The sequence below is a fragment of the Hippoglossus hippoglossus genome, chromosome 18 (genome assembly GCF_009819705.1).
Source record: "Hippoglossus hippoglossus isolate fHipHip1 chromosome 18, fHipHip1.pri, whole genome shotgun sequence".
In the NCBI taxonomy this organism is placed as follows: Eukaryota; Metazoa; Chordata; class Actinopteri; order Pleuronectiformes; family Pleuronectidae; genus Hippoglossus; species Hippoglossus hippoglossus.
The window spans coordinates 5,933,904-5,957,149 of record NC_047168.1 but is presented as its reverse complement, the minus strand read 5'-3'; the positions used below and the strand labels follow the sequence as shown (position 1 = coordinate 5,957,149).

The following is a 23,246-nucleotide window of genomic DNA, read 5'->3' as shown; positions in this document are numbered from 1 at the left end:
AGGGGACGAGGAACTTAGCGCCTCTAGTGGCTGCAGGAACTTCGTGATTAAACACCCAGAGCTGTTGACTCACAGTCCTCTGCAGTGATGGGGTTTGTCGCCTTTATCTCGCAGTTTTGATCGATTTACTTTTTCTTTACTAAGTCCTCATGTAAGTTTGCCTTCTTCTTCACTGTTGAGGACCGAAGCTGTGGAAGCATTGTTATTTTTTTTGTCCTCTTGTTCAATAACATCTAGTTAGAAAATGTGAAATTATAGTGTAGATTATAAATGTAAAATACAGGAAAACCGGAATCAATGAGGGGTCTTGGATGTTCACATTGTGACAGAGCTTTTTGTTCTCTAATCTGGGTGTTTGTTAAGTGAGATTTCAATTCTAATCATTGATAAGAATGATTGGGTAAAAACAGTGAATAAAGCAAGACCGCTGATGGGAGAAAGGGGTCAAAGTAACACAATAAAATGCCGAATCAATATTATCTAAGGTTTTTAAACCAGACTTTGTCTTATCACTAATTTATCAATTAGATAATTAAGCAGAACCATCATTTAAACGTAGTCAGTGACAGAGAATCATGCAATGGCAGATGAATGTGGCAAAGATGTGGCCTAAATGTTCAACCAAAAGTCATATATTCAATGAATAGTTTGCCGAATATAGAATAGACTAGAGAATAAAAAATAGTTCTAGCATGCAGATTTTCTTAATATGAGGCCAAAGTTAGAAAACTATTCTGATCTCATCCTTCCGCAGATGAATATCTAATGGGAATGATTGTTACTGGTGTTTAATCTGCTTTACTTTGATAGTCTAATGTATTTTATGAGGATAAGACTTTGAAGGGCAGTGAGTAAGAGCTGAAAGAAATGAAAGTAAAAGCTCAGCACACTGCAGCCACACTCGGTGATGGACAGGAGACGTGTCTCTGGGTGCACGTTGACGTGTATTCAGACAGGGGCCCAGGCACAGCGGACCAATCAGGATGCGGAGGAGAGGCAGGGAGAGGACCGGCTGACGGACACACGGGGACAGAGCTCCGGCCGCAGCCCCGAGGCGGTGACAGCGATTGGACCCGGTCCTGACCTCACCGTGCCGGCTCTTCAGAGCAAGGTAAGACGGGTTTTCTATCTTTTTCATCATTATTATTATTAAGGACTTTAAAAACAACCACTTTGCATAGTTTTGCCAGGTGATTATTTCCCCTTCTCCCACACTCCCGGCCAGGATGCCTCCAAAACGTTAAAGTTAGCTAGGACACAAATGTGTGTTCCTGGTCTCCACTTTCAAAATAATACCGTGTGTGACTAGTATGCATAGCAACAACCATTCCGTGAGCGTCTAATAGTTTTACTTTGAAGAGGAGGTTTATGTGCCTTCATTATTTTGGTCTCATCCGGTCGCGAGCTTGACGAGCCGCTTCCGTGGAGGATTTAACTCGGTGTCGCGCGCTTTGTCTTTCTCCTGCACCGACACTTCGCGGAGTCCGGAACTGAGTTTGTGTGTTGTTGTCTCTGCCCGGACCAGCGAGAGACCGGTTGGGTCAGAAGGATTAAAAAAGGGTAGAGAAACTTCATCCACATAGTTCAGTGCCGACTGAGGGTGTGGAGTCCGAGTGTGACGCGTTACGTCACTCATAGTTTCGCTGAGCTGAACAAATCAACAAGTGGCCTCAGCGCTGGAGTAGACAGCGTCAATAAGTTCACTTCACTGGTTTCCACTAGGACTATTCTCATCTAACTGGATCACTGTCCAATCACCATATATTTATAATTCTTCAGATAGATGGATGGATAGATAGATAGATGGATAGATGGATAGATGGATAGATAGATAGATGGATGTACTTTCTTGATCCCAAATTGTGGAATTCCTGTGTAATTGCAGCAACATAAGCATAACATACACAAATATTAAAGATAAACAGAGAGTCCAGAGTGTTCTCTGTCAGACACAGAGGTGACGTGTGGTAGACCTTTCATGCTCTGCTGAATTTTTCTACATGTCATGTGCACAAAGTGGCCAAATCAACAAGTGGCCTCAGTGCTGGAACTCTGTACTAGTGGGCAGCGTCAATCTGACAAGTACAGTTCACTTGTTTCCAGTTCAACCCATTCTCAAATCTGTTCTTGATCATTGTTCTTCACTCTATATTCAGTATTCTTTAGTTCAAAGCATAGATTTTTATAAAAGGAGACATTTCATACTTAATATGCTACTTAATGATGAGATTGAGTTTCATCACGACCTTTCATCCTTCATTTATAAAATTGAATCAACATTACACTTATAGAGGGCAGTTATAAAAAGTGTGATGCAATAATTATATTCTTTATTTCTGTGCTGTTTATTGTAATTTATTTATTTTTAAACTGATATGGACCTATGAGTCTGAAATAAAGTTCAACTAACTTTGAAAACCGCAGTGCTGATCTCTTTGCGTTCAGAGGGTGGGTTTCCAATCTGCAGATATTTTTATGACATCAAACATATGTACTGGTTTGTACTTTGCACTGTTTTATTATTTCACCTAGAGTGTGAAGAGAATAGAAACTGAAAGTTTTTCACTTCCAAAGGGGCGGAGTGTAACTGGCAGCACAACGGGAGTTATTTTGGAACATCTTGAACTTTTTTGAAAACAAGGGATACTTTGGACGAGTTAATCCACCAATAAATGCCTCATTACAAGACAGCTGAGTGAAATGGTAATTGAAAATTTACTTTCCTTCCTAACCCTGACTTAAACACACGGCTTACTCTGATGAACAGATAAAAAGAACCTGTCTAACCAGTAAGCCGGTGGCCCAAAGGGTGTGTTCAATCCAAATGCAAGGTGATGGAAGCTAAAGCTGGATTCATGGCATATCGTCTTAGTTGTGTTGTTTAATTTGGTTTACATGCTTCATATGGAGTTTTTGTTTGCTTATTTATGGAGCTGCTTCTTTTTTCAGATGGCTGACGGGGAGCTGGTGAAGAGGATGCTGCGGGCCATCCTCCAGGCCAACAAGAATGGAGTGTCGCTGTCACGTCTACAGTCAGAGTACAAGGAGCTCAACGGAGAGCAGATACCACACAAACAACTGGGGCACAACCACCTGGACACACTGCTAGCTAGCATGCCGTCGGTTGTCCGCATGGAGCGCAACCGCTCTGGAGAGGTGTGTGCATGCTTTCTGTTTGACTAGTGCCACTAAACATTTGCTTATCAGTAGTTTGTAGAGAGCTATATAGAGCTACTATACTGTAATGACCTTCCCCCGAATAATTATGGTATATTCTTTGTGGGATATTGACAATATATGGATACGCTTTAAATGTGTCTAAGTGTTGATGGAGCACCCCATACAGGAAGGTATCCATTTACTGTATGTCACAACCAAAAGTCAATTAAACATGTGGAAAGGTGTTCCCTCTCTGATGTGGACCATAGCTATAAGTTAACTTGCCAGGACAAACTACCTCAACTTTCTCAATGTCCAAGTAATAAGTTAGAATGTTTCCCCTTTACCCAGTCAGGTCAAACAATCCATTAAGTAGCATGAAATAATTATCATGTGTTGCTGGTGGATTTAACAGCTTCATCGACCCTTTGATCTGTTTCTAATATTATCTATCCGTGTAACCCTCTCTCCCATCAGATGGTCTATTTTGCCTCGGGGGCCAATGAGACGTCCCATATAGCCAAGGTGGTGGCTCGCCAGCGCAGCTCCAAGAAGACGGGCCGACCCCACCTCGTCAACACACAGATGAGGGTCAAACCAGCAGCACCACTTGTCCTCAATGGTAAGAGTTACTCAGAGAATCTGGTGGCGGTTGCACTACTGCACGGCCATTTCTTTAGGAGGAGGGTTTGAAAACAGAGCATTTTCAATGTGACTTTCATTACACTATCCAAAAGGAATGTAATCCAGTTTACAAGCTGCACACACCACCTGCAATCTTACAGCACTTTCCAGTGATACAGATATTTTTAGCTTACATTTACAGAGTCACGAGTTGGCTGTAAATCAGTTAGGTATCGCAATGTTATTAGCTCCAGCGACCCCATGACCCTCTTAGGATAAGCTGTATAGATAATGGATGGATAAAATTAAATGTAGCAGTACCTGCTTAAATCAAAGGAGTATACATTCAGCTTGTACTTGATATTTTATATCTTAAACCTAATTACAAATGCATCATCTTTGAAAGCTCTAGATTGTACCCAGGGTGAATATTGACACTGATGTGTATGTGGTGTAATGCAAAATGCCTCATGACTTCCCTTTGTCCTGATATTGTGAAAATAGATTAAAAAGTATAGAAACAAAATAAAAAAAGTTATTATATAATGGTCAAATAAGATAAGACTATAAGGGCATAAAATGCATGTCCCGAATCCCTGTATATAGAATGATAACTCTAATCAGCCTAAACAGTTTCTAAACTGCCTGAAAGACACCAAAAACATGACGCCCTGAAGACAAGATGGTACAAACAAAGCCTGTTCTGTAAGTTTTTTTACTCAGAATCATCTCAAAAACCTTTTCGAAATTTGTAAAGGTCTCTGTCCCTTGTTTCTTATTTTTGAGTAAAAAAAAAAAAATGCTGTTTTTATTTTCATTCCCACAGATTTTGCATGGAATTGTATATATTTTGTTCTCCTGTGACGTCTCTGGCATCCATAACAACCACTTAGTTTCTTGAATATTTCCCAACCCTTCCCTGGCTCCTCTTGAGCTACAGGGCACCAGGACTGCAGCAGGGGAGAATTACAAAGTGTCCTGTGTGTGTATCAGTACTGTGACAATGGAACATAAGCAAAATACTGTGATTCTACGTTTGTGTGGATGAATGGCTGGCTTAGTTTAACTGTTGCTCTGTGGAGACCTGCAGTTCCAAGAATATCTCACACACACACGCACACACACACACACACACACACACACACACACACACACACACACACACACACACACACACACACACACACACACACACACACACACACACACACACACACACACACATACCGAAGCAGAGCAATACACAATGTTCAAGGCTGCTCAGGTATCAGGCTAATATGTGTTTAAAGATGTCAGCACACACATACGCACACACTTACATGTACACACGCACGTCTAACCCTTTATTAAATTTCTGCTCCACAAACACACTCATAAAAAGTACCAGACATGCACATATCCAAACTTGCAATCATACAAACACCTGCATACACACACACATACACACACTGCAGCGTATAAACCTCCATTTGATTGTGATGCTGCAGAATCTTCTTAAAGAGTCAGAGGAGGATGCAGGAGTGTAGTGCAGAGAGGCGAGAGGGAGGAGAAAAGGAGAGGGGAGCTGTGGCAGCAAGCGGGAAAGGAAGGCAGTAGGATGGTGAACTGGTAAGAAGGGAGGGGGAGGACAGACGACAGCGAAGGAGGGAGTCAGAAAGAGGGAGAGTGGGGTAGAGTGTTGAGGCTAATAGAGCCTATAGCTGCTGAGACTCAGCTGCACGCGAAAAGCCGCTGATTTGCAAATCAACCTCTCTCCCGCCCTCACTCCCTCTTGTTCTCTCCTTCACCGTCTGGGGATGTTTATATTCAGGCAAAGATAGGCCAAGGATTGTGTGTCCACGCTGGTGAGGTGACGTGGCGTCTGCTCTGATGCATGTTTGTGTGTGTGTGTGTGTGTGTGTGTGTGTGTGTGTGTGTGTGTGTGTGTGTGTGTGTGTGTGTGTGTGTGTGTGTGTGTGTGTGTGTGTGTGTGTGTGTTTGTCCATTGCTTATATTTGCATGATAATTAAGCTTGTGCCTGTCTGAGTGTCTACCTGCTGAGTTTCTGTAACATCTGTGGGTCTCTGGAAGATTTGTAATTTAATCAATCGGATGATTTGTCTACTGATTGATCACTAGTAGCACATATAGCGTATATATCCACTCAGTGAGTTTTTAAGGTGTACCCTGATTAACTGGCTTGTTATTGTTCTGTCACTGGAAAGATTTTTCACGAGATTCAACCAAAAGAGAGAAGATTAGAAGCAGGAGAAAGTTCTAGACCTTGCTGGGAAACAGCAAGATGAAGAAAAGAGTGAAAACAAAAGGAACAGTATGAAGAAGAATGGGGGAATATGAAGAGGAGGAGTGTGAAGTTGAAATGACTAAGGGCTATGCAGAACAAGGTCTAATGGTGATGTCACTCAGCTGAAATGTCATGTCATGCTGTGCTTGAATCATGAAACACATCCTGCTCTGTGTTATATGGACATTTATCCTTCCCAGTAGTGTTAGTAGGGATTTTACCAGTCTTACATGGAGGAGGAAAATGCTAAAAGAACACAAAACTAGTTGACAGCATACTGTATGTATACCATATGCTATATTAGATAATATGCTCTTTTCATGTAGTTTAATTCACCAATTTAGTTTCCACACACAATATACTTTGGAATAAACTAACAAATCTTATAGCATACACAAAAACAATAATGCTGATATATATATTTTTTAAAGTTCTCAGGAAGGTGCCATGTGTAATTTAAGATATTGTGATGTTGCTGCCTGCTGGCTCGCGAATTAGAGCTATGTTGTTATTCATCACAACCTCTTGTATGTACAGATATTCATCAAATATCTACAAACTGAGACTGTTCCTTCTAGATAGATACACTGCTCTGTCTCAGGATCAGGTCCAACTGTTTGTTTACTTGGAGTCCATAGTTTCACGTGTCTTGTTTGCTTCCCTTCTCTCTCTGTGCAGCCAAACCTCAAACCTCATTGAGGCAGCCGAACCACCGTGGACGTGGTGGGGGTAGAGGAGGAGGCGGCGGCCGAGGGGCAGGACATGGAGACTCCAGACAAGCCAGAGATATGAGGGATGGCCATTCAGAGAGCAAGGCTGGGGCGCATCCAAACAAGATGTCCAATCAGAACACACCCAACAGGAAGGGGAACCCACCTGCAGAGAAGTGAGTGAGGAGGAGGGTTTAGAAGAAGATGGGAGTAAGGATCTCACATCCTAGTAATTATACCTAACCGTTTCACATTTTGGGGATTTTATAGGACAATCCTATATGGAAGTCAAAGCTAGGCTCCCAAACTGCTTTAGAAAACCAAGAAGAGGAATGTGCACATGCTCAGAAAAGCCAAGTCTCATACTAAAGAATTTCCTGTAGACTTACTATGATGCGCAACATGCTTTCAAAATATTTTCTATAAAAGTCTGAGACAGCTAATAAGACAGAGGGTTTGGTTTTTTTTGCTGGGAGAGGGTTGTGATGGTGATGGCCACTTGTCAAGAGCTTCAGCCATCTTTGAATTTACAGGGCAACATGGTACAATATGCCCTCTGAGCAGTGCTGCTTCTTCAGGGCAGACTGAATACAGTGACTCACTGTCAGAAAGACAGGCCAGCGAGTAGCTGGTTAGCATGCTAACTTCAGTAGGAGAAAAAACCTAATAGAAACGGAAGCAAAGTCTGTTATCGTGAGCTCACACCAAATGTGACTACCCACAAAAATACGAAAAAAATATACATATATTCTTTCTTTCTTTCTCTCTCTCTCTCCCCCTCTTCTTCCCTTCCTTACTTCCCTCCCTCCCTGTCTCACAGTGCTGTCTCTCAGTGCTGTCTCTATCTGCAGCCCTGTCTCCTCTCCTCCCCACCTGTGTGGTGTGACCTGACTCAGGTCGTCGGTGAATGGGAGGCTGGTTGAACTTTGGTGTTTGGTTCATGAGAGCAAACGGCCTCTCTGATGCTGCTTACTCAGCACTGGGCTGCTGATGTGCTCTCTAGATAATTCTGGTTCTCTCTGCGGACAGAAAACTCTCCTCCTCTGTCCACGTCCTTCCTTTGACTTTTTATTGGCACAAAGATATTTTTGAAAATCATTCCATCTTTGGAATGATTCTTTGTCTTCATACAGCTACTCTCTTCACCTTGAAAGAGGTTGAGTCAAACACCTGATTTATTGTTGTTAAAGAAACTGTCCAACATTGTTAGATATCATCAATTTTTTTGCTTTGAAGTGATTAATTCAGCCCATTGACCTGTTCTCCAATGCACTTCCATCCACCCACGGCTCTGTACGCCTGTCCACTGTGAAAACAACTGACATCAGTCCTCTGTCTGTGTCACCATGGGTGTCCTGTGGGCCAATTGGCTCTCCATAGCACAATGAGGCAACAGGGTGGGAAGCCTGGTGTGTTGGCAGAAGACACGAGCCCAGAGCAGGGGGGATGTGAGCCCTATCTAATCCCCGCTCTATTCTCTGGTAGATTAACGCTTCTAAACCGACACAGAGTGAATCAGCACATCTCTCTGTATCCCTCTAGAACTTCCAATGGACTGTGTGTGTGTGTGTGTGTGTGTGTGTGTGTGTGTGTGTGTGTGTGTGTGTGTGTGTGTGTGTGTGTGTGTGTGTGTGTGTGTGTGTGTGTGTGTGTGTGTGTGTGTGTGTGTGTGTGTGTGTGTGTGTGTGTGTGCGCGCTATTGGATGCCTGGAAAATGAATGACTGAATGAATTACAACAACTAACTTCTATTAAAATGACAGCACAGGGGACATGAGTAGATGAGGCCTTTCTGTGCCTGGAAAGAAGAGCAAATACTGTTAACGTCATTGTCCACACTTAATTCTGATGTTCCTTCAGCAAACATTTCTCAATATTGCAAGCAAGATCTAAAGAAAAGTGCAGGCCTCAATGTTACAGGCTCCAGAAAACCACTTCATAAGCTAACAGGTGCTGTTTGTGCCAGCTTTAATCTAATTCCATCAGACTGCAGTCCTTTACTTTCTTGTTTTCCATTTGCAAGATTTCTCATAGAGAGATTCTTCTCCACTGCTCCTAGTAATCCTCCGCCATGTTGTGTCCTCTTTTGTCCAGGTCAGATAAGAGGATGACCCTGCATTCACGGTTTCATAAAGAGGTGCACGCTCACCTTTCCAGAAACCCCCCACAGACTGGTCGTAAGTAGGAAAGCCTTTTCTTTATTATGCTCAAGCTTCAACTAAATAAACAGGAATGTTGCCAAGACCTGTTTAAACAATGCAATATCATATCAATTCATCATATCAAATTGTGTCCGTCCGTCTCTTACCAATCGTAATGGTTTAGTGATGTATAAAAGAAACAAATGGAAACACATCTCGGTTCTCTCTGTGTGAGACTCCCTCCTCTTTAACTCCTCTCCCACAAGCCTTTACTTAAACCAAAGATGTGTTACGTCGCCTGTTTGAAGAAAGGTCATGTTCTGTGTCGCCTGGGGGAAAGCACTGGCCTCTAACAAGCTGTAAAGTTTGGAAGCACATATTTAAAAGTGTCCAGCAGTTTCAGATCCCGAAAGACAGTGGAAATTGTTAAAGCTACTACACTGACTGGTTTAAAAGCCTGTGGTCCCTATTAAAAATATTCTGTAATCTCCTCTCTTAATTTAGCTCATTTGAATGTAAACAGGATTTCTAGTCCATGTATCCAAGGGCAAAAAGAAGAATATCTTGGGTTTCTCATTATCTATCTTTAATCTTTCCCTTCCTTCTATTTTAAGTAAGTTCCTTAGTTAAAACAAATCCAGTAGTCTCAGAGGCATCAAAGCATCATCATACTATAAAATGAGTGTGTGTAATCTCTCCTGCGTGTTTCTTTTCTCCAGCACCCATGAATCTGAACGAGAGCCTCAGCTCGGGAAAAGGAAAACCCTACAACCCTCAGCAGGTCCAGGGGCGCATCAGGGAGATCCTGGGGAAGTACAGCAATGGGTTTTGGGTATCGAAGCTTCCTCAGATCTACAGAGAGCTGTACAAACAAGACCTGCCCACTGAGGCCGCCAAAGACCTGGAGACCTGGACACACATATGCACTGTATGCACTCTTTAAATCTTTGTTTTTACACCTGACTCTATATAATAATCACAAATAATTCTGTTAGTGAGAGTGAATGGTTGCTTGTCTTATGTTGGCCCTGTGATGGCCTGGCGACCTGTCAAGGGTGTACCCCCCGTCTGCACTGGGATTAGCTCCGGCTCCATGTGACCCTCGAAAGGATAAGCAGTATAGATGATGGATGGATGGCACAAATTTGGTTCAGAGGGAAAGAGAAAGATCTGTATCGGGAGCTCTCTCTTGTCAACAACAAATTCATTTTAAGTCTAAAAATGTATTATTGTAAACAATACTTTGTGAACTGCTTCATGACTTTGTTGTCATGTGCGATTGTTTGTAATTATTCCTTTTCATTCCTGTTCTAGGTAGAGAAAACCTGCAGCAGCAACCCGACAGAACTCCTCCTCTACCCAGCCAAGGAACAGACCACTACATCCTCCCCTTCACCAGTCCTCAACCTGAACTCCACCAGCGCCCCTGTCCCAGTATCAAACACCCCTACAGATAAACCCTTGCGTTCCCCTGCTCAACAGAGACCCCCCACCACCCATCTGACTCGCTCCGGTTCTCCCGCTCCTCTGTCTCCTCCATCGTCCTCCTCGTCCCCAAGCCCTCCTTCCTCCCCTGCCTCCCTCAGCCCCGACCTGAGGCTGAAACTGGAGGAGTTGCTGGTGAAGTATTCCAACGGTCTATGGGCTCACGCACTGCCCAAGCTCTTTCAGGACACCTACAAAGTCAGTATCATTTTAAGACACTATCCTGTACATGTCATTAACATATTTTGGAACAAGCCGCATTTAATTGTTTTATTTTATTCATTTGCCAGACCAAACTGCCCAAACATGTTCTGGAGAACCTTCATCTCCTTTCCGACATCTGCACTATTGACTACCCGATGCCTGACAACCCTAAGAGGGCCATCCTGTACAGGAGGAGCAGCACGGGAGATGGAGGAGGAGAGGATGAGAACTGCAATAGGAGGAACTCTTCGACCAGTGAAGAGGAGCTGAGGGTGAGGCAGGAGCTGGGGAAGAGGCTCAGTAACCAGGCGGTGCCTTCTCTGCAAATTCCCAAAGAGGAGTACCCCTCTGTGCTGGTGGTGGATGCTACCAACACCAATAGTGTTATACTCAGGTAGGAGAAAACTTTAAGTGGGAGTGTGCAGTGAGATTTGACAGTTCCTGAAACACTGTGTCTCGACCTCTCTCAGGTACATTGGTGAGGGTTACTCCCAGGCCCAGGAGTCCATGGAGGATGAGATGAGAGAGTTTTATGGCCTGAACCAAAGTACTCCACCTCCTTTGTCCTCTCCATCCTCTGGCCAACTTGTTGCTGTCAGAGCTGAGGAGGAAGAGGAGATCCTGAGGGCACAAGTCTGCGAGGTCATGGCCGACAAGGTCAAGGTGAGAGGTCAAAAAAAGAAAATAACCAAAGATACTGTTGATGGAAGGCCATGCAAATGATACAGGACAGAAAATATTAATGTTAAAGTGCACAAATTAAATTGAGGATGACTTGTTTGAGACAATGATTTCCTCTCAATTGACTTCATCATTTAAATCATCTGATTAGAACAAAAGCTATGGGCATTTTTTTCATTCCACTTCATTTTGCTCAATTACGCCTCCTGTCAAGCTTGAGGGTTCCAACAGTGTGTAAAAATAATAAAAATGAATGATATTTATGAGCGAGAGGAAGTATTAATGATCTCTAGGGTCTTTGCCTTTGACTCTCTAGGTCTACTATGTGGATCATGGGTTCTCAGAGGTGACCAGCAAAACCAAAGTGTTTGAGCTGCATGAGAAGTTTTTCAAACTGCCTTTCCAGGCGACCAAGTGTAAACTAGCAGGTAAGTGTGATTCAGCACTTCATCATCCCAGTCCTCCTTGTTTTCCCTTCATCACTATCATTTGGTTTCTGGTTCAAACTGATGTAACCTTATGAGTGTGCGTCCAGGTCTGGAGCCATTCTGTCAGGAGCCTGCAGTGCTGAAGAAGTTTGAGACGATGGCAAGTGGTAGGATCCTATTGGCTGAGATCCTAGAGAGAGGGCAGACCCCTCTGGCCGTCCTGTACGACACGTCGCAGGATGATGATGTCAACATCAACGCTGCCTGCATGAAGGCTTTGCATGACAAGACGCTAGCAAGCCCGTTACAGGTACAGAAGACAAATGTGTGTATATAATGTGTGTGTGAGTGAGAGCATGCAGCGCACTAACATTCTATCAGTCGCTCTCCTCAGGTGAACAGCGCTTATATGAATGTGACCGTCAGCAGTGTCTGCTCAGATGGAACCGTCTACTGTCAACTGCCCTCCAGAGGCCTGGCCAAGCTGAATGAGTTACTGGAGAATATAGAGACATACTTCCACTCACAGGTTAATACGTCTCTATCTGATGAAACTTTTAAAAACATGGGGTGCATGCAAGTGTGTTGATAAAAGCATATACCTTTCTTGTTATGTACTTATGTATCCGAAAAATAAGCTGAGCCGAGCTTTTTTAGTCAGGCTGCATATTATTCAGGAGTGAGCAGACTCAACTTACTAGTTAATTTCAAAAGCCTTGTGTCAATGTTTCCTGTGTTGCTTCCTTCAGACGGAGTTGTGGACAGATTGAGATTAGGTTGATAATCTGGAGTTAAGACATGGCCAAGCCACTTAATTTATTGGCAGCATAGTGGAGCGGGTGCTTTTTCTACATCTGCTACTGCTGTCCTATCTGGTAGCTACGTCAGTGTCAAGGTACAAAACACAGCGTGGAGTCTGGTAATGTCTTTTACAGTTCTGATCTTCTTATTTTGAAGAAAGGGCATATGCAGCCTTTAAGCATGTAGGATATTACTTGAGTCTAATCTAATCTGAGGAAAAGGTTAAAAGTTAAAAGCTCAAAATACAACAATAGTTGAAACCAGAAAAAAGTAAATACTTTATTTGTTACTGTAATCCCCCCTCTAGTGTCACAGTGTCATCAATCAACTTTAGAAGATGGTAACAGAAGTTTTAAAGTGTTCAATTATTCTCCAGTGTTGACACTGCCGTAGAGAATGTCTGGTTATGACAGACTGGGGTTAAATGAATTCTGCATATGCTATTCAAATTGCAGTGTACACTTGCAGCAGACTGGACAGGTGAAATGTGTATGGAAGCATCAGTTCCATACTATGACACTAACTCTTGTTTCCTCCATGACATGATGATGAAATGTTCTGTTCTGTGTTCTTTATTTTATATCAGGTCACTTCAGAGTTCCTGGTGTCCAGACCCTTTTGTGGGAAAGGATGTATGGTGCGCTACAAAGGCAAATGGTCCCGTGTAGAGGTGAGAAGATACAACTGCTCCTTTAGCAAACATTATCAAATATGTTGACATATGCTTGATTTGGCTTATTCCTGACAGAAGGAATCAGGTCACAATTGCTCAGGAGTGTCAGTTGTAGCTGCCTCATTGAGCCAAGAAAAGAAAGACTTGACAAAGTGTATCCATTGTTCATCAGTTGATTATTGTAGTGATTACTATAAAATAAGTTTTAAATGTGCAGTATGTAACTTTGGCTGTTCTGGGTCTCCCAATCAAAGCAATAACAAATGACCCCATCTTGGGATAATGGGAGTTGTTGCCGACCATTGCCGATGAAAATCTACTTGACTCTGGTACAAATCACGGGTGATGACAATAATTGTGATCCATTAGGGCAAGGTCACATATACATGACTGCAAAGCAAATATCGCAGGTCAGAATTCACCAAAGTTAAAACTTTTGCTTCCTGTGGTGACGCAAATCATTGACTGGCTTCCCAGTCAATGATTTGCTTCCCAGTCAATGATTTGCTTCACCACAGGAAGCAAAAGTTGTATTCATCTCATTCAGATATATGTCACCGGGCCCTTACAAGTGACTGGCAGTACATTTTTCCTTCATGATGCATCGATTGCCCACGGAAGTTACAGCAGAGACGGGCAAAGTCACTGGTAAAGCAAATATGATGCAATTAAAAAGGCGACCAAAGTGATACATCCCGTTACCTTGAATAAAATAGCGGATTTCTCTGGGTTTGTACATTGTTGGAAACATTTGGCATAATGTAAGTAGCCTTGAATCTCACTACCTGGCTAATCCCTTCCCTGTCTGCATTTCTGTCTTCAGATCACCAATCTGCATGGCAGCAGAGTCCTGGACATCCTGTTTATTGACGTGGGCGTGCAGGCATCTGTGGAGGTGTTTGAGCTGAGAGAGATCCCACCACTATTCCTCCGTGACCTTATGGCTATCCCACCGCAGGTCAGCATCTGTGTCTGTGATAGACAGACAATAGAAACTAACTATTCAGAGATTTCTGTCACTTACTATTATATTTGAATGCCCTGACATCCAACAACCTGTGTGTAGGCTGTGAAGTGCTTTCTAGCTGACCTGGCTGTCAGTGTTGGGTCCTGGACTCCAGATGCTGTCCAGTGGCTGCGAGAGAAAGTGCTCAACATCACTGACTGCAGCATGAAGGTAAGTGTCTGTCAGCCCTTGTCAAAATAATGACCACTCCTACTATTATAAACTTGAAGATGATCAACACCCAGCAATTCACTTTCAGATTGAAATCGAACCAATAGCAACACAATATTCGTACAGGACAAAGTCCGACAAATGAAGTTTTAAATATTTGTCTGCTTGAGTATCTAAGACTTCAAATGATCCTGTTGCTTCCTGCCTACACCACTTTCCTTCCTTGTGTATTATTACATTCACTTTTCATCGCTCCCAAGGTGGCTAAGGTAGACGAAAACAAGCGCTGCACCTACGTCCACCTGTTCACCGATAAGAACTTCCATGACCCGGCCCGCAGCCTCAACCATCAGATGGCGCAGTCTGACCTGTTCAAACATCAACCAGATGTTTTCCTGACGAGCCACAGGTTTCTGCTGCTTTTTTCTTAACTCTATTTCTGCATCATTGTCTATCTTATGAATTACCTTACAAACTAAATCACTTGTTTGTTAATTTCATTTCACAGCCCCGCTAAGATCTCCACAGCCACTTTATCCTCCAAGACTTCCAGTACCAGCGACTCCACTAATGGTAATAGATCAACTACTGTCCCAGCTAAGCCTCAAATCCGAAGGGCTCTGCCGGGTCAAAGAGGAGGTGGAGGAGGTGGAGGAGGAAACACAACCAGCACCACCCCACCAGAAACGCCATCAACTCCCTCATCCTCTCTCCAGCTGCCACCACTACTAGAGCTGCCTCCAGCTGGTAATGATGATATTAAACACAACAGTTGTTTAGTAGTTATTTACTGGTTAGTTATCAGAGGATACACTTTATGCTCATATTCAGGTTCATCATTTTAATTCGTACTATTAGTAAAAAAGGTTAACATGCTCTAATGTTCAGAAAACACCTCACTTTACTCCACTTTTCACCCTCTGTCAGAACAACTTGGTTTTAGCTCCTGTCTTTAATGCCCCCCCTCCTGATAATGCCCAGTCTGATCTGATTGGCCAGCTGGCCCACTCTGTTGTTATCGATCAGTAGCTTCCAACGCGACATCCACTCTCGCTTTGCCTGGCTTTGTAAAGAGTCGGGCCAGATGGGCATTATGCAAATGTAGGCCAGACATCATGAATGTGTGAAAGCTCCTACTGACGAGACGTTTCAGGAGCTTCAGTAGCAGTTTTATCTGTGGATGATAGGAGCTGTCATTACCTAGGACTTTGGACTTTTTAACTTTGCAGACCTTTTACATACACAAAGATTTATAACACACTAGAGGAAAGATACAAATTAAAAAGCTTAATATGTCTCCTTTAAAGGTAAAATTCCCAAGGGATGAAATCAGCTAAGTCTGCATCAGAAAAAAACCTATGTAAAGGGGTTTAATTTAATCCTCTTCTCCTCAGGAAACAACATAGATGTCTATGTATCCGTGGCGTGCCATCCGGGCCACTTTGTGCTGCAGCCCTGGAGAGATATGTACAAATTGGTGGTGTTGATGGGAGAGATGATTCTGTACTACAATAAAATTGAAGAAAAACCACTCAACATAGAGAAGAATCAGATATATGCTGCTAAAGTGGAGAACAAGTGAGTGAAGCAATGCAATTTCATTTCATAAAAACAGTTGGCGCAAGTGAAAAAAGCTGGGAAATAATTCATTTGACTATTTGTGGAGACTTCTGACGTGTTTCTGTGTAGTGGATATCCAGTAACGGTAACTACTCTTCATCCTTTTCTTCTCTCAGCTGGCATCGTGTGTTGGTGAAGGGAGTTCTGACCAATGGCTTGGTGTCTGTCTATGAGCTGGACTATGGTAAACATGAGCTGGTCAGCTGCACCCAGCTCAGACCTTTGATCAAGGAGTTCAGGCAGCTGCCGTTTCAGGGAATCACTGCTCAGCTGGCTGGTGAGTGGAGTCCAGCTACATAGGAAGCGCCGCCACAATACACTCTGATACTTATGTCTTATCCAAACTCTACACGAGGCTATATCACATGCAATTGTCCTCTATGAGACAAATTGAGATTTGTGTAAATGGGCTGCACAAATAAACTTTGATTGATTGGTTGATAATAAAGACACAACATGCCCAATAATAAGAAAAGAGCGATTAGAGGGACAGTAAAGATTTGTTCTTATGGTTAAAAAATGAAGCTAATTAAAGCTGCAATCAGCACAGCCACTCGTCTACCCTCTGTTTCTAAGACACTGGCAATTACCTGCCAGATGTTTTTATTATGTAATGCGGATGTGTTCATATTGTGTCATTCGTGTGTGTGAAGTTGATCTGAGAACGGACTGTTTCCTCTCTGTCACTCTTCGCAGGAGTGAAGCCGAGGCAGTGGTCAGAAGAAGCTTCCATCGTTTTCAGGAACCACGTGGAGAAGAAACCACTCGTGGCCCAGCTGGAGAACCTACAGGAAGCCAAGAACCCGTGGGAGAGGAAGTTGACAGTCTTCCTGGTCGACACTTCCCAGGAGGAACGAGACATCTGGGTGCATGACATCATGGCTGAGTTTGCTGATGAGATTACCAATGTGTTGTAAACAAAACATGGTCGACAAGTCTTACTAGTCAAGCGGTTGTCCTCTTGCTCCATGAAGACACTATGAAATGTGAATAGATAAACTAGGAGAAGCTTATCCAACTTTATCTATCTACCATTTAGGGAGACTAAAAGTAGACAGATGAAAGGAATGAAATGAAAGAGAAGGGAAGAAGAAGAGCGGGAAATTGAGTGGGTTTATAGTATGTGGAGACTAATATTGACAGAAATACAAGAGGTACAGGTGTAGTAGCAACTTGCTTGTTGTGTTAGGGGCTGTACAGTGAGGGATGTTGTGATGTGATTTTTAGTGACTGCAGTTTGACCATTGGATAAAACACCCACGCATGATGTTGTGGTTAAGTACTAACTTGCTACAGACACATTTACAGTTATATCTATCCATGATGTTCTCACAAAGCTGCATTATAACATTTGGTTTGGGCTTTAAATCCAAAGCAGCATCCTGAAGTACTGAGAGCACATGCCGTTTTAATGTGTGTCATACTACAGACACCTGAACACACTGAATCCTGGTAATGTGAGTGACAAAATGTGCAAATTAACTGTGCAAGTTCTCATATGCTGGGAAAACTTAAAAGCATTTGTTTACAACAGCCGCTTTATAGATGTGTAGTTGTCACAAAGGTTAAAAAAGCTACAGAGCAAACATTCTCCTAAGGGGAGGAGATATGGCTGAGTCAAGATTTTTATTTTGTGATAAATTTATTCACAGCCAGAGACAAAGTGAATATTTTTGGAAAAGAGATCTGATCAAATGTGGTCACAGGAGACACATTTAGGACGCACTCTAACGCCAGGTGTGAACTGACAAACTTAGAGCTGACCACTTGTGATTGGATCTGTCAGATGTTAATACCAGGAGTGAACAGGAGAAGCATGACACAGACGTTAATAGGGTTTGCAGAGGACTGGTACACTACGTCAGATGGGTGTTGTTTTTTTATTTTTGACATCAGTTGTTAGTGGTTCATCTTGACGCTGCATGCACTGTAAATACGTGGTGTTTTGGAATTTTGCAGTTGACTAAAAGATTGGAGAGAGCTGAAGGTTGATAAAGGCATCAAAGCTACATTCTGACGGCTTGTAAACAAGATAAATGTGACTTTTTCATATGTATTTTTGAAGAAAAAAAAACAAAAACACTAACATATAAGTGAAATGCATGTGTTAAAACCCAGGTCCTGACTGACGCATCCATACCCTCTCCACCTGAGACACCAATGCAGTGGGACTTTCAGGGGCTTAACCATCTCTCCTTTCTTATTCCATGACAGCAATTCTTTGATTTCTGCAGATTACATGTGCTGCATGTTGCAGATGTTCCTGAGTTGTGTGCACATATAGTTGGATGTTATAATAAGAAGATTTAGATACCAGTAGTGTTATGCCAGTAGATTTTCAAATAGAAGATAATTTGATATTCCGATGGTTGGTCCATCAAATGTTGCCCTGATGAGGGATTTTACTCTGAAATGTGACGCAAATGCACCATGTTTTTGGATGTGCAATGCTGCTACAATTCTATGAGAGTAAACTTGACAACGCTCAAAGCTGCATTGTTGTTAACAACTTAAAAGTGACATGAATTTAATTTATATTTAACTTATATTGTCTAGATGATAATAGTTATTTTATCATTTCTAGTTTGTTTAACAGTGACCTGGAGGGAATAAAGGATGTTTTTGGAATAAAAAAATGTATTAAAGGTTTAAATGTAATCGCTGAATTTAATTATTTCTTGCATTATATTGAAATAGTGTTGTGGATGTTTCACAGTGAAAGACAACAAGACTGATTTACATTTCTTTATTAAAATAGCAAAACATTTTAGTCTTATTTACATGATTTATATGAAAAACATGCATCTACAAAAACATAGATGACAGCATGGAGTGCATTTGATGCTGTGCTGCATCATTCTCATTACTTAAGCAACCAAAGAGTGGTTTCCAATTTACTATCCCTGGAGTGACTCAGAAGTGTTTGTGTATTACGTCCATGTGGTCTGTCTTTCCAGCTGCTAGCGAATGGAGAGCATCATCATAAACTCTGAAGGAGAAAGAAGCAGAGTTCAGTGAGTGGTGTTTTAATGCATCTTCAATAGCAAACATAAATGTAATCCATTTTATAATCAGCTTTTTGAAAACACAATGTGTCTCAACCACTGATTCCCACCTTCAAAGTCAATGTTTCCATCTGCGTTAATGTCCAGCTCCTTCAGGATCTCCTCCAGTTCTCCTTTCTTCAGCTTCTCTCCCAGCAGCGTCTTCACTGCCTCCTTCATCTCGTCCTGGTTGATCTTTCCATCTCCATCCAGGTCAAACTTTCAACAAAAGGAAATTGAGGAAAACATCACTACCAGATAACTTCAAAATTAAACATTGCGACACAAATTTACAAACAAACAGACTTGGCAAAGTTGATAACTTCAAAAATGCATCATTGACCGACTGACCTGTAGAAAGGCAGACTGGAGCTCCTTGAGTCCCAGCATGTCAGCAGTCTCTCCCATCATCCTGGGTCCCATCAATTCAGTAAAGTCCTCAAAATCCATTAATCCGCCCACTGCGGAGAGGAAATGGGCAAAGAAAATGTCTAAAACTAGATTTTCCTTTTATACTTGCTAGAACAACTGAATATTTTACAACCACAATTTGCTCACTTCTCATCTTTATCTGTTGCACTATCTCCAGCAGCTCCATCTCTGTGGGCATGTATCCCATCGTCCTCATGCACTCAGCCACATCCTTGTAGTTCAGGTATCCATCTTGGTCGTAGTCAAACTCTTTGAAGGCCTCCTGCAGCTCTGTGAGAAAGGTCATAGGGTCACAGATTATAATCATTATGATTATTTAATGCAATATTTTCAGGATTGTAGATGATGGATTGTTTTATTAACATGTTAATAATTGTAATGTGGCAAAGAGACTTACCATCTAACTCAGCCTGAGCCAGTTCTCTCTCCTGCAGGAACAGTAATCACACACGTTTAATTTAACATAATTTAATATATCACAATTTAATTGTAATGCCTATAATGTCTTGGATTTTCAAACACTGTACAACTTTAAATATGGGGACAGCATACACTAACAGGGATGGGTGGTGATATGTGAGAATGTGTAGCATTCACAGTATGGTTATCATGAATCACCTGTTATCGCCTCGGGCAGCACAACGATACATGCGTGCGTGCACATTTACAAGTTGAAGCAACTAATTTGTTTGGTGGTGCTCTTCAACTGCATGACCCTAATGAAATGTAACATTAATCCCCCACTAATGAGCTGCTAATGCTGTAGCAACACCAGGATTAGCAGCTCCAGAAAGATCAGGAACAAGTTCATCGCCTGACTTCCACCTCAACCTTTGCGTGACTCTTTATGTCTGACGTACAGATAATGATCTATGTCTTTAGATCTCAATCATATAAATTAAGGATATTTTAGAAATCTGCAAGCTTCTCTCAGTGTGTGGTTATTATTTTAAAAATCTAAACTTTAAATTATCAGTAAGTTTCATCAGTACAAAAACAAACTTTTATGAAAGGGTATTAACTGAGGCAGGAAGGTGCTAAAATGAAACAAATGACCACATATGAACTTTAAAGTCATCGCGCAGTCAAAGGTTAAAGGTCACAGCAGTGGGAGGGTGTCCTCTTCATAAATACAGTACATGTGCCTCACAAAATATGGGAGTCAGCTACTTACCGCTCCAAAAACACTGTTGAGCACGGAGTTGTAGACTTTGTTCATACTCTCTGTGGTTTTTTTTGATTTCTTTGAAGATTTCTTGGGTGTATCGGAGACTGAACCCGTCGGGGAGTCTTGAGACATGCCAGGTTTAGGGTCGCCATCTTTGCTAAAATTAAAAGAATTAACGCACAATTAGCCTTTGAATAGATGTATAAAAAGAGTTAAGAGCGTTGTCTTGCTACAAATTGGGGATCAAACATTAACAGGGTCGTCAACCAAACACTTTGGATAGATGCATTTCCAAGAATGTTACCAGTGTCAAATACAGAAAAGCATAGTGAGATTTTTGCAAGAGTGTAAATGTACCTGTCTTTTGACACCACAGAGCTGACAGAAGTTGTAGAGGGGGTCCTCTCTCCTTTCTTGGACATGCTGTGGATGAACAGGGACTCACACTATGTATCCAAGGCAGCAGAAATATTTTGATATTTGTTTTTTGGAGGGTTTACAAATGGATTAAAATCAGTACTTCAGTGCAGTTTGCTTACCTTATCTTCCTCTCCTAAACGGTGAGATAAGAAAACAAGAGATTGAGGAGCCCGGCCCTACGTGTCCTCTTCGTGCTTTGGGAACGGCTGCGCACTGTCCTGTCCGCTCGCTTTTCCGCTCTCCTCTCTTGACCTTCTTACGTCAGAGAGGCTTAACAGGTAATTACCTAAGTAAGTGTTGGGCTGATGATTAGAAAGCAAAACGTGAAGCGGTGGTGTGCATGACTTGATCTTCAAGACGTCATTTCCAACTGGGTTCAAACCCAACTTTAACTTTCTGTCTTTATTTGGAGGCAAATCCAACAAGCCTCCATTTTTTTTATTGTCTTCACATCCACACTTTTCACCTTGCAGAGTTGATTTTGGTTCCCACACCACAAATGCCAATTATTTTCAGCACTCTCTCCATCAATTCACAGCAGTGATCTGTAAACATTTTCATCACTTCCATTTCTCCCAGTTATGTTTTGTCACCTCCACTCTTAAGATCAATTTCTAAAAATGATAAAGGTGCTGTGAATACTGGGAAATGACTCAACGGGCCTCTGTTTTAACATAGGATGACACAGTTTCCTATGAATAAAATCTGCTTTAAATGAATCGAATCGCTAAATCATATCTCACCAATTCACCAACATCATTTGTATCCAATACTTTTTCTCACCTCCACTCTGAAGACCACTCTCCAGAAATGATAAATGTGAATGACTCAACATGTCTGTAAACACAAGATCAAATTTAAATCAATTAAATCACTTAGTATCTTATCACTACGATTTTTTTCATTTGAAAGGTATAACAGTGTGTAAATATTATTTTTTGTAATGTATTATTGGTTTTGTTGTTGTTTTCAAAGTATGTTGTTGAATCTGCATCCGGGTAATTTCCCGCATCCGCGCTGCGCACCTGTACGTCATTGGCAAATCATCTGTTTCTGTGTTTTGCGTCCGCGTGTTACCGCTAATATCTGTAGATTTATTGATATTTAGTGTTTTTATTGAAAACCTTTAAGGGATATATCGATTACTACCAGAGGAAGACTGTCAACATGAGCTGGAGACAAAGTTTGAGGCTTTATTTTTATGGGGGCGGTTTGGAGGAATGTTTTTAATGGCGCACGTCGACCCTCAACTCTCAGGTGAGAGGGAAAACTTCTAGAAACATTTATTGACTGTGACACTAGTTTTAATTGACGCTGCGACCTTTCAAACCGGAACTACTGTAAAGGGGAGCTAGCTGTAGCCTAGCATCTCGTAGCTGATCAGACACTGGCGTTAAAACTGCTGTGTAATGTTATTTTGCCATTATTTAACTCCCAATAGTTTGTGTAAGAATATAAGAGTCAATGTTGACAGCGAATTAAAGCCTCATTAAGAGGAGAAGATCAGTAGATAGTCGGTGGGTCGACTTTTCTCATCTTGTAGACCAAAGAGTAATAGAAACACAAGTTCTCACATTTCTGTATCATGTATCCCTGAATGCTCAACTAGTTTCCGGTTAAAAAAATTAATGAACGTGTCTTGTTATAAAACCTGTGCGGATTTGTACATTATTTTGACTTCCACACTAAATAATTGTGTAATGACTGTGTGCATCCACCAGCAGGCTGCTGTTGTGTTGTCATAGAGATAAGGTCACTTTACGTTGTTTCTCTTATAGTCGACGGGTTAAAGTAAAACTGTCACTGGAAACGTCACCACTATTTATCTTGTAGTTATTAGAAGTGGAGTTTGTATATTAAATTATGTATGGCGCCACTGAACGAAGATGTTTATGGGGAAACATTGTTTCCGGAAGTAGCGTACCACGTGACGCGTACAGTGCCGTCCAAAATTCCGAGACCACTTTCTCCTTCACTTGAATATAACAGCAAAGCATTGTGGGAGAGAAAAATAAAGCACTAAACGCTCAAATCAAACGTTTAGTTTTGAATGTTTTTTATTTTTATTTCTACGACTGACTCTTGACATCTAAACGGTGCGATCATCGATGTTTACCACGTTGCTTATTTCCGTGCAACCGTCAGTCTGAGTAGTGTGTGGCTGAATCACTTCGCCCCACGAGCCGTGTACAACTC

At 41.9% G+C, this 23,246-nt stretch overlaps 2 protein-coding genes across 7 annotated transcripts; one reads left to right on the top strand and one right to left on the bottom strand.

Moving 5' to 3' along the window:
• Positions 1-927: 927 nt before the first annotated feature.
• Positions 928-18,639, top strand: tdrd7b (tudor domain containing 7 b). Of its 5 annotated transcripts, XM_034569029.1 has the most exons (21): positions 993-1,111; positions 2,575-2,703; positions 2,950-3,156; positions 3,637-3,781; positions 6,746-6,953; positions 8,871-8,953; positions 9,637-9,845; positions 10,232-10,600; positions 10,693-11,000; positions 11,077-11,269; positions 11,604-11,715; positions 11,823-12,025; positions 12,110-12,244; positions 13,103-13,186; positions 14,013-14,147; positions 14,256-14,366; positions 14,627-14,775; positions 14,875-15,113; positions 15,761-15,944; positions 16,103-16,263; positions 16,683-16,903. In XM_034569029.1, exons 2-21 carry the CDS (start codon positions 2,701-2,703, stop codon positions 16,901-16,903), a joined length of 3,459 nt encoding a protein of 1,152 aa, XP_034424920.1. In that variant the 5' UTR covers positions 993-1,111; positions 2,575-2,700. The 5 variants fall into 5 exon arrangements, with proteins under 5 accessions (XP_034424919.1, XP_034424920.1, XP_034424924.1 ...); XM_034569028.1 differs by lacking the exon at positions 2,575-2,703 and having other exon boundaries at positions 928-1,111; positions 16,683-18,639; XM_034569033.1 differs by lacking the exons at positions 993-1,111; positions 2,575-2,703; positions 2,950-3,156; positions 3,637-3,781 and adding an exon at positions 5,314-5,391 and having other exon boundaries at positions 16,683-18,639.
• Positions 18,640-18,755: 116 nt separating this feature from the next.
• Positions 18,756-21,482, bottom strand: si:cabz01076231.1 (calcium-binding protein 2). 2 transcript variants are annotated; one of them, XM_034569034.1, is made up of 8 exons: positions 21,170-21,482; positions 20,988-21,053; positions 20,637-20,787; positions 19,860-19,890; positions 19,589-19,732; positions 19,382-19,491; positions 19,102-19,249; positions 18,756-18,975 (listed from the first exon to the last, which is right to left on the bottom strand). In XM_034569034.1, exons 2-8 carry the CDS (start codon positions 21,050-21,052, stop codon positions 18,947-18,949), a joined length of 678 nt encoding a protein of 225 aa, XP_034424925.1. In that variant the 5' UTR covers position 21,053; positions 21,170-21,482; the 3' UTR covers positions 18,756-18,946. The 2 variants fall into 2 exon arrangements, with proteins under 2 accessions (XP_034424925.1, XP_034424926.1); XM_034569035.1 differs by having other exon boundaries at positions 18,947-18,975; positions 20,988-21,076.
• Positions 21,483-23,246: the final 1,764 nt, after the last annotated feature.